General features: G+C 26.9%; 3 protein-coding genes across 3 annotated transcripts; all 3 read left to right on the top strand.

Moving 5' to 3' along the window:
- Positions 1-2,744: 2,744 nt before the first annotated feature.
- LOC106791759 (retinoid-inducible serine carboxypeptidase-like) lies at positions 2,745-6,314 on the top strand. The gene is made up of 9 exons (XM_014757654.1): positions 2,745-2,860; positions 2,966-3,195; positions 3,317-3,547; positions 3,649-3,759; positions 3,856-4,084; positions 4,524-4,688; positions 5,068-5,145; positions 5,235-5,389; positions 5,841-6,314. The coding sequence occupies exons 1-9, from the start codon at positions 2,803-2,805 to the stop codon at positions 5,910-5,912; spliced, it is 1,329 nt and encodes a 442-aa protein (XP_014613140.1). The 5' UTR covers positions 2,745-2,802; the 3' UTR covers positions 5,913-6,314.
- LOC106791753 lies at positions 6,236-8,808 on the top strand. Its single transcript, XM_014757645.1, has 8 exons — positions 6,236-6,335; positions 6,590-6,699; positions 7,036-7,140; positions 7,233-7,391; positions 7,482-7,730; positions 8,046-8,188; positions 8,299-8,445; positions 8,553-8,808. Exons 1-8 carry the CDS (start codon positions 6,236-6,238, stop codon positions 8,806-8,808), a joined length of 1,269 nt encoding a protein of 422 aa, XP_014613131.1.
- A 227-nt stretch (positions 8,809-9,035) lies between these two features.
- LOC106791758 (39S ribosomal protein L38, mitochondrial) lies at positions 9,036-10,883 on the top strand. Its single transcript, XM_014757653.1, has 6 exons — positions 9,036-9,253; positions 9,428-9,583; positions 9,693-10,023; positions 10,102-10,260; positions 10,348-10,484; positions 10,566-10,883. Exons 1-6 carry the CDS (start codon positions 9,124-9,126, stop codon positions 10,859-10,861), a joined length of 1,209 nt encoding a protein of 402 aa, XP_014613139.1. The 5' UTR covers positions 9,036-9,123; the 3' UTR covers positions 10,862-10,883.
- The last annotated feature ends 272 nt before the right edge of the window (positions 10,884-11,155 follow it).

The following is an 11,155-nucleotide window of genomic DNA, read 5'->3' as shown; positions in this document are numbered from 1 at the left end:
AAAAATAAAACAGCATAGAAATCAAAAGTAACAAAATAAGTAAAAAGAAAATTAATAATAATAATAATAATAATGTCGCAATTCATTTGTCGAATGTGTTTATCTAGTCATAAGTATAAGTATATTATGATTGGTGCTAAAAAAATGCAGAAAAAAATGAAAAAAAAAAAAAAAAAACAAAAAGAAAATAAGAATAAAAGTATGTCTGTTCTATTAAAATCTGTCTGATCGCATAAAATTATCGTAAAAGAGAAAAAAAAAAAATAAAAACCCCCTTTCATCTATTTATGTCGGATTCGATCATATAAGGACAAATGATCGATCGATTATATTCGTCGTGTGTTTTGTATGATTAGAAAAAAAAAAAAAGAAAGTAAGGAAGAGAGAAAAAGAAGAATAATTTATTATCGAAAAAAAATAAATGATTCTTTTTATTTGAGAATAATATATTTGAAAAAATTTGTCAACAATTCTACAGGGTGATAGGCCCTAAAACAGTTTCTGAATAGATCAAAACTTCCTATATGATTTTGCAAATTAATTACTATTTCTCGAGACACATCTTGATTATAGATTCAATTAAGCCTGCAATTGTACAAGTTAAATTTGTAATTGTGCAATTTGAAAAGAAAAAATTGGCATAAAAGGGTCTCGAAATAAAAGTAATCGATTTTTGAAATCACCTAAGTACTTTTGGTCCACTTAAGAACCTTTCGACTACAACCCTGTATAAAAAACAAAATAAACCAAATAGAAAAATTAAAAACTAATGAAAAAGAAAAACTACAAAATTCTTATCAAGTGCCTTTACGTATTTTTGTAATCTAAACTAATAATTCTAAGTGAATCCCATGAATAAAAAATAAAATAATAATAATAATAATAATACAATATATTACAAGGTAAACACGATTACTGAATATTTTATTAATGTTAATTAATTGTATACTCTTGGTTGAGAACTTCGAATTGAATCACAAATTATGGAAAATAATATAATTCTACGTATTTATTTATACGTACTTGTAATTAAACGTAATAAATTTTAAAAGAAGATACACGATCCCTCAGAGTCCGTTTAATGTTCGAATCTGAAAGCATCAATGATACAACATCTTTAAAAATGCGTCTTCTATTCGACAGTTCATGTAAACTTACATATATATATACATAATATACATACACTCACAATCGTCGAATAAAAGTCACCAAATCGAATCTATCCTTGTTATTCCCTTTTTTCTGATGATAAAAAAAAAAGAAATTCCCAAATGATTCTCATAAAGTTTGTGATGATTTTTTTGCCATAATGTCTGCACGATATAATGCATGACGTAAAATACTACTGCCATTTCTTGATTAATAATAATAATAATAATAATAATAATAATGATGATGATTGATAAATAGAACAAAAAAATAAATAAAATAACATCCAAATGGAAGAATCCAATGCATCTCTGTTCGTTGTGTATTGTAATTAATGCGATGGTATATAATCTCTGTTAACAACAAAAGTAAAGGAAAGAAAAAAAAAGAAGAGAGAAGAAAAAAAAAAGAAAAAAAATATACTTAATTATATTCCAGAGATAAAGTATTATTATTTAATCAAATGTGTGTGTGTTATATATTGTTTCACGATTTGATTGCTCGAGATATTGGTATCAAGGACCAACAAAAATTATATGGCACTAATCCCTTATATGGGATTATTATATTAAAGCAATAAAATAAATAAATCAGATGATGGTATTCAAAGCTTTACTGTTATTTTCATATTTTGTATGCATAAATAAATGTATGTGCAAAAAAAAAAAAATGCAAGAAAAATTACAAGTTGAAAATTTAGAAAATCCGAATTGCATAATTCATCCCTAATAAAATATTATAATATAACAAAACAATTGTGAATATTTTCATAGAATTTTGGTTCAAAGAAGGTAGTAAACATTTTTAACGTTTCTATTACCGAATTAATATATTAACTTTTTACAATAGGAACGAAGAAGATGAATGAAGTATTTACAACGAGAGGTAGATGAAAATATATTATAATTATCTGTATTAGGGTTCTTCATTGAAATACAAGGCATTGAAATCTTCTGCTAAAGAGAAAGAGAGAGAGAGAAAATGAGAGAGAATTCAAAAGCAAAAACACCTTATATACAATGCCTATTGTTTTTTTTCCAATAAAACGGTATATTGGCAACATTTTGAAACGTGAATTGAAACTGAATCTGGAACACCGATTAAGTCGACACACATAATAAATACATATATATATATATATATATATATATATATGCATAGAGAAAATGTGTTGATTATTTAGAAAGAGAAGAGAAATTTGCACTTTATGAATCATTTGATATTATGATGTTCGATGAAGATAACATAAAAAATATATATTTGATATATCTTGAAAATTGAATACATATAATTTTTTCATTTAAATATAACATATACATTGGTGGGTTTAACATTGAATATTTTTTGTCGATCATATCCACTTTTATTTTTCGATGTGGTTATATACTTTAAATTATCGTGCGTAGTGTTGTATTCACACCTGCGTATCGATATAGCTATGTATATTTTTTTTTCATATTACGAAAATCATGATATCAAATTACTTATAAAATCTTCTAAAAATACAGGTACATATACTTTGTCATAAGAGTCACGTATATAGAATCGTATCTAATCTGTCTTATATATCGATAAGACAGTATATTAAATACAATCGTTAAAATCTGTGCAACCACATTGTGTGTGAGTTCCAGTAAATCATAATTTGTGAAGATGCAACGTGTGACGTTAGTTGTTATCATTTTATCGTGCCTTCTTTCCGAAAGTATCGGTGAGATTAATATAGTACAAAACTATATATTTATTTTTATTACGAGATAATATAAAAGAAAAAAGAGAGAATAAAAAATACTGAATTGATTAATTTTGATACTAGGAAAAGTAGGTTTCGGTCCGGGTGAACAAGATTGGGGACATGTGACGGTTAGACAATATTCCCATATGTTTTGGTGGCTTTATTACACCACGGCAAACGTTCAATCGTATTACGAAAAACCCTTATTAATTTGGTTGCAAGGTGGTCCAGGTGGATCCTCCACTTCTTATGGAAACTTTGAAGAACTTGGTCCTCTCGATACGAATTTGAAACCAAGGAATTATACGTGGGTAGGATTTGCTTTTTTTCTTTTGTTTTCTTTTTTCTCCTCTATCGAACATTTCCAAATAAGAATAAATATTATAGAAATATACATTGAATATTTACAAAAAAATGTCTCTTTTCTAACAGATTAAAAATTACAATGTTTTGTTCATCGATAATCCAGTTGGTACTGGATTTAGTTATGTTGAAAATTCAGAAGCATATGCTCGAACGAATGAACAAATTGCTATTGATCTCGTTGAATGCATGAAAGGTTTTCTAAAAAAATTACCTAAATTTTCTAATGTACCTACTTATATTTTAACCGAATCGTATGGTGGAAAAATGGGGGCTGAATTTGCTCTAGTTTGGTATAAGGTCTGCTCCCTTTTTTTATTTTCCAATTTGTTTTATATCATAGAGAAAATGATATATATATATAATATAATATAATATTATATAATATATTAAATTTACAGGAGCAGCAAGCAGGTACTATTAGAAGTAATTTAAAAGGGGTTGGTCTTGGCGATGCTTGGATATCTCCAATCGATTCTGTCATGACTTGGGCACCTTTTTTACTTAGCACGGTAATACTATTGGATAAATTGTCTCATGATTATAAACGATCGATCATCGTAACTGCCAAGTTAATATAAGATAAATTTCATATTTCATTTCTTTAGGGTATGATCGATTCTAACGGTTATAAAAAAATTGAAATATCAGCCAAAGCAACTAAAGATGCAATTAATAATGGTCGATGGTCAATGGCCACTACTTTATGGAGTCAAACAGAAAATGTCATTCTCAAAGTTACGGATAATATCGATTTTTATAACATTCTAACAAAATTGTCTCCTGCCCACGATCGTTCTCGAATTCTAGGATTGTCATCAATTTATACAGTAGGAGGTGATCTTATTTTATCGATTCTATGAATAGGACAATTTTATAAAAAAAAAAAACAAAAATAGAAAACAATATTCTGAACTCTTCGATAACATTAGTAAATTATTATTAAATGTCAGCTTCGCGTTAACGTATTACAATACAAACAACACAGTTGGATAATGATAATAATAATAACTCGTTGACGAAGTACTTAATTCAACTAGGTTTGCAAAATAACATATACATTCAAATTCAAAAGGTAATCATTTGAAAAGCATGATAGATAGATATATGTGGTATTGAAATCCTTACATCAAGAATATTCGCACAATGGTAACTTATGAATAGATCTGACAATAGTCGGTCTATTCAAACTATTCCAACTGATGAAATACGAGAGATACTTAAACAAACATAATAATAATAATAATAATAATAATAATCTGATTATATACCACAGATGCTAAATATCACAATTTGATTCAACAAAATGGTAGAAGTTTAGAGGATTTAATGAACGGACCAGTAAAAACTGCACTCGGTCTTAAAAATTTTCATGGTAGACAATCTAATATGGTGTTCGGTATGTTGATGGAGGATTTCATGAAACCGGTTGTCGATAAAGGTAATTACTCTTGACACAATTGTAATACATGTACGTTATACAATAAGAAGTTAAAATATCTCACAATGAAATTATTTATCAAAAGAAAAAGAGAGAGAGAGAGAGAGAGAGAGAGAGAGAGAGATTATATATCTTCGATAATTTTTCTTGCTGTTATGTGTGTGTTGCGATAATAATAATAATTATTATCTTTTGTTAATTCCAAGAGAGAATACGCTTTCAAATGCTTTTAGATAAAATGTTCATTTAACCGTACGAGAGTAAATTAAATATCACGGAAAGCTTAAGTATATATTATTTATTATCTCCGTCGAGTTAGATAAAAATATTACTTCAGTGTTACGTGTATGTACATAAAAAATGTTATCGTATTTTATAGTGGAACTCTTACTGAACGAAACTAACATCAATGTGTTTGTATACACCGGGCACATGGACCTCATCGTTGATACGCCAGGCATACATTTTTCATTTATATTACGTCTTCTCTATATATTTTCTTTTTCTTTTTGGATCAAATATTCGAATAAGATTAAAAATTTGTAGGCACAGTACTTTGGGTTGATAATATGAATTGGAAAAATTCTTACAATTGGCGTAACGCTAAAAGATTGTCATTGGTTTCTGATCGCATTATCGAAGGTTACTCTAAAAGTTACAGTAATTTTGGATTATATTGGGTCAACCGAGCAGGACACATGGTATTACGTATATTTCTTATAATAATTTGTTTTAAACGTATTAGTCGATGATTATAAAACTGATCTAATTATTGTTAGTCATATATTTTTTGTTTAAAAACAAATAATAGATATTCCAATATATCTGGGTTTCAATTATTTAAAAATGTTTTTCTTATAATAAAACAATTATAGAATAATTAAAGTTATTTCTACGTAAGCATTTTTTATCTTATAAAAATTATATAAATTAAATGCGAACACTTTTCGTAGGAAACTCCGTAGAAATATATTTTACAAATTTTTAAAACCCCATACACGAAAGATATCTTATATTTATTTTTCAAGAAAATATTCGTGTGACTCTAAAATATGTTTCTTAATAACTTAAATAACTTATGTTAGATTAATTTTATAATTATCGACTCACATATTAAATAGAAAATCTTCTAAATATCTAAATAAATTTTAGGTACCAAAAGATAATCCTGCAGCCATGGCACAGATATTAAAAGATTTGACAGCAAATGCATATACTAAATAATTTTGATAATTATTTGTAATACAGAAATAATCCTGCCACACACCCTATACCTTAAAAAAAATATTTTCAAAGGAAGTGGACCGTCGTACACAGCAATATTGTTTACTCTATTTACTTAAATATTAACATAATCGATTATCGAAATCGGAATAACTAAATTCAAAGCCATGGTGTGTTGCTTTATTTAACAGAATCAACTAACCGATTGAATTTTTACTGTGCTTTCCACGCAAAATCGATAAACTGACAGCATATATATATACTTATGTATATACACATCAGGAAAAAAGAAATATTCATAGTATAACAAAAATTGTACTAAAATGTTAACTGCAAAACATGTCAAAGTTCACAAAATGTCAGACGAACGATGGACCAAGAGAGACAAAATAAATCAGTATCGTGGAGTTCTTAAGTTATATGGTTAATTAATAAAATTTTGTAAATGAATATAATTAAACAAAACTCTAAAATTATGTTTTTATTTTTTTTTTTTTTTTAATTTGTTTACCAATGAAATAATTTCAACCTTTTTCTAAAGAAATGCAAAAAATAATTGTCATACATTAAATTATATTTTGTCATAGATCGAGATAAAAAGATTCGTTCATTGGAATTAATTAAATTGAAGCAAAGAGTATCGAAAAATTTGAAATCTATACGAACGGATGTTCGAGAGTATCGCGGTATTGTTCATGACGTTGTAACTGGAAATAAAACTCATCTTTTAGCGATATTACAACAATATGATAACTTTCATTTAGCTTTTGGTCAACTCAGTAAAGACGTAATATAATTTCTCGATATTTTATTTACTTAATAAATCAAGATTGTTTTAAGAAAGAATTTTATACAAATTTTCTATCCACATTTTGAGATTCTATCAAAAATGAAATATAGATACTTCGAGAAGATAACTTCGAGATGTTTTTTCTTTGGGACGATATTTTGAAAAGATTTAAAATCTCAATTTTGTTTGATACACAATTTACAAAACTTTGATTAAAACGTTTTAAAGATTCATAGCTCACTTAAACTTTATAAATTCACAATCGCTGTTCGGGAACATAAACTAACTTTTCAAAAGGCATTCAAAAAGTACTTAAAACTTTCAATGTTTTAGGAAATTCACGATAGAATTTATCAAAACAGTGAATTATACCATCGACAATTGGACAAAATACGTTACGAGAAAGAAAAATTGGCTAAACAATATTTCGATTTACAAGTACGTCGCGTTTATTAGAAAAAAGTAAAATATTTAAACTATTGTATTATTCATTTTATCTATTTGATTTTATTATATTATCAAAAAATAAGGTTGAAAAATGTGTATTACTGGAAGAAGAGGGTCAAGAAGTTCAAACAGATCATTTGCATCAACGTTTGTCTGCACATTTGCAACGCTCAACAGCTAAACAAAATGGTGCTAAAGCCATACGTACAACTTATATAACGATGATTAACATTTTAAAAAAAGTACGTGTTTCTGCAGGGTTTTGTAAAATTCTTATCTTTCTCATTAGAGATTTTTTGATTGTTCCTTTATGTTTTCGTTTTAATATGTAGGATACAGTATATTTCGATGCACTTCTTAATGCTTTGAAAGATGATCAAAAGGATCAATGTAAGGTGATAGTAAAAGCAACAGTAATGGGACAATTGGGAGCAGAAAATGTTGATGATTTAAAAGAAAAATATAAGATAATAACTCGAGATGTTTTAAAACATATGAAAGAAAGAGAACGTACTTTAATTACAGCTCGCGAACGTGTTACCGATCTATGGGGATATGCAAAATCTTTAGTTAGAATCGAAGTAAGTAACTATTATATTTTTTACATTATATTTAACACACCCACACACGCGCGTGCATAATGTAGGGGTATATTTTTATTTGATAAAAATTAAATTAATAACATTTGTATAAATTTGATTAACTGAAATAGGCTTGTTTTTTGACACCTCGTAATGATGTTATATCTAAAATATAAATGCAGTCCTGAAACATCAAGTTTTCGTAACTTGAAAAGAGGGATGACATTAAGATGTTATATTTTCCACTGCTTTTTCATTTAAAGTGATTAATTAGATTCTAAGGAAAGTATATAAGTAAACATACCGCATTCACAGAGCAACGAAGCTCTTATTAAGAAAAATGCCAACTTTAAGGGGAAATCTGATCATTTAGAAAGTCAACTTAAACGTTTGGAAGAAATTTGTGAAATATTAAAAGATACCGTTTTAGTTAGAAGTCATAACGAATTATTTCCAAGGTATGTGTAAAAAGTAATGAATATATCTAACAATAATACATTGATGAGAGATGATGATGATGATAATTTTATCACATTCATTTGAAAATAATAATTATAACAATGCACAGACTCGAAGAACAAATGAAACAGAAGAAACGTTTGATTAATCAATTTAATTATAATATCAAAGAACGCAATAATCTTGTAATTAAAAAAGAAGAATCTATTATCCTTCTTGAAAAGCTTGAACACACGATGTTATCAACAACAGGGCAGTATGTAGACTTAATTAATAATTGTAGACAATTATAAATAAATAAAAATTTAATCTCGTAATTGAAAATAAATTAAACATATAAATCGTTTCTTATGATATTGTTAGATATAGGATAGATAAAAAAGCTTTGTTGGAAGAAATTGAAGCTCAAAAGAAACGTATTGGTGATTACAAAGAATTAAGAAGATCTCATGGTGAATTATCAATGAAGATAAGAGCGGCATTACAAAATATGTTACTTATGCTTGTCTGCATCAAACGTGGTAAAGTTGAAAGAAGACAGTTGAAAAAGACGAAGAGTATAGATGAGTTAGATGAGGATGAACCTATCTTAGATAAAATTGAACCGGATGGTTATTAATTTATATTCGAGTTTCTCGTAGTTGAAGAAAATCTTTTTTTTTATATATTATTATATAAAATAATATATAAAGAATATATAGAATATTGTAATATATATATATATATATATATATATATATNTAAAAAAGAGAGAAATTGTTTATGCTCATTTAATATTTTAAATTCACATTAAAATTGAATGTAAGTAGATAGGTTAGTATATATACGTACTTATGTGTGTTATGTATAAAAAGAATAGTATATGAATATCGTTCGATATAGCAATCCTAATTGAGGTTAGGATATTTAATTTCATGTAACTAAAGTGTGAGATATGGCAGGAAGGATTTTTCGTTCACTTTCCACTGATTTATTAAATATTAATGGTCAACAAATTCGATATGGTCATCATATACGTGGAAAACCTCCAACAATTGCTCGTTCATTAGAACAACGACTGGCATGTAAATATTTCTTTGAATATATTTAATTATTTTGTTATATTCACACACACACACACATACACACATTTTGACACATGTGTTTTCAATATAATTTGATCATTAAATATAATATTTATAATAATATATTTCATCATTACTTTGATATATTTATTTAAATATACTATTTGTTTTCAGTGGCAGAGAAAAGAGAAGAGTATTTAAAAAATCAAGTTAATATTGGTTTATCGTTTACTACAAAATCTAAGAAGACATTGATGAAAGAATGGAATGCCGAATTAAAAGCTAATGAGAAGAATTCTGAATTAGAGAAAAGTTCACGTAAATTGGCAAGTAAGTGTGTTAAATATGATTTCAATCATTTAATGTAATTTTCAATTTTTATACTTTATCAATTCTTTAAGTAAATATCACTCAACTTTTATAATCTTTCTTTCTACAGTAAATATCGATTTAGAAAAAGCTAGAGAGATTTGGTGGGAAACAAATGGGCCAGAACATACTTATAGAATTGCAGAACATTACGGAGTCTATCAACATTTGTATAAAGATGCATTTTTTTACCCGGTTATACAATTACAAATAGATTATGATTTAGGAATAGAGGATGTACTCGCTAGAGTTTATACTGGAAATGTAATTAAACCGAGTGAAGCTAAAAACCAACCTACCGTTAACTATATTGCTAGCTCAGATACGCTATGGACTTTATTAATGACTACACCAGATGGAAACTTTACGGATCCTTCTAACGAATATTGCCACTGGTTTATGTAAGCTTCTATAATTTATATACTTTTTATATTACAATCGTGAGAACACATTTTTTGATAGATTATATTTAATTATAGTGGAAATATACCTGGAAATGACATTGCAAAAGGAGAACAACTAGTCGATTATTTAAGACCAATACCATCGCGTGGTATTGGATACTGTAGATATATATTTGTATTATATAAACAGGACAAACGTATCGATTACACAAAATATAAAAAGGAACAGCCTTGGTAAGGAAATATACTTTTTAATATACTAAGTTTGAAATTTATATTTATAAATGTATCTAATAAATGTATTTTTATGATACGTTTCAGTCTAAATTTATTGGAACGTGATTGGAATACATTAGAATTTTATAGAGAATATCAAGATTATTTAACACCAGCAGGAATAACATTTTTCCAATCGGACTGGGATCAATCTCTTACTGATTTTTATCATTATAATTTACGTATGTATTAATATTATATTATTTATATAGATTATTTATATAAATTGATTGAAATGAAAATTTTACTATATGTATTTATAGAAATGGAAGAACCAGTGTTTGAGTACGATTTTCCAAAACCATATCTAAGGCCGCAGGAATGGTTCCCCCGAAGACGAGCTTTTAATTTATATTTAGATAGATACAGGGATCCAAAAGAAATAAATAAGGAATTTTTATTAAAGAAATTGAAAAAGGTTCATCCATTCAGAAAACCAGAACCACCATTGAAATATCCAAATGCTCATGCATTGGACAAATCTATGCCTTCTTGGTTGAGAGTAGAAACGAAAAAAGAAAGACTAGGATGGGGACGTATTAATAATATAAATGAGTAGTATATTTATAATTAATATACTTTTTCTTTATAATACATAAAATATAATAATAATAATAATAATAATAATAATATTAAAAAAATATGTGCGTAGAAACATTTCACTATATTTACCTAAACTAGCATAAATATTAGCCGTGTGTGTGATATAGATTAAAAATTTTCCAAAATGGTTAAATATAATAAATAAATCTTTATATTAATATAAATTATTCAGGTTTCAAATTAGCTTCTACCATTTTTCTACTTCGTGCTTTGACATCAGCTCGAGTTAATACATTTGGATCTATGATTT

This window comes from Polistes canadensis, unplaced genomic scaffold (genome assembly GCF_001313835.1).
Source record: "Polistes canadensis isolate GaletaPanama2010 unplaced genomic scaffold, ASM131383v1 scaffold_339, whole genome shotgun sequence".
NCBI classification, from domain to species: Eukaryota; Metazoa; Arthropoda; class Insecta; order Hymenoptera; family Vespidae; genus Polistes; species Polistes canadensis.
This window is presented reverse-complemented; position numbering and strand designations above follow the sequence as displayed.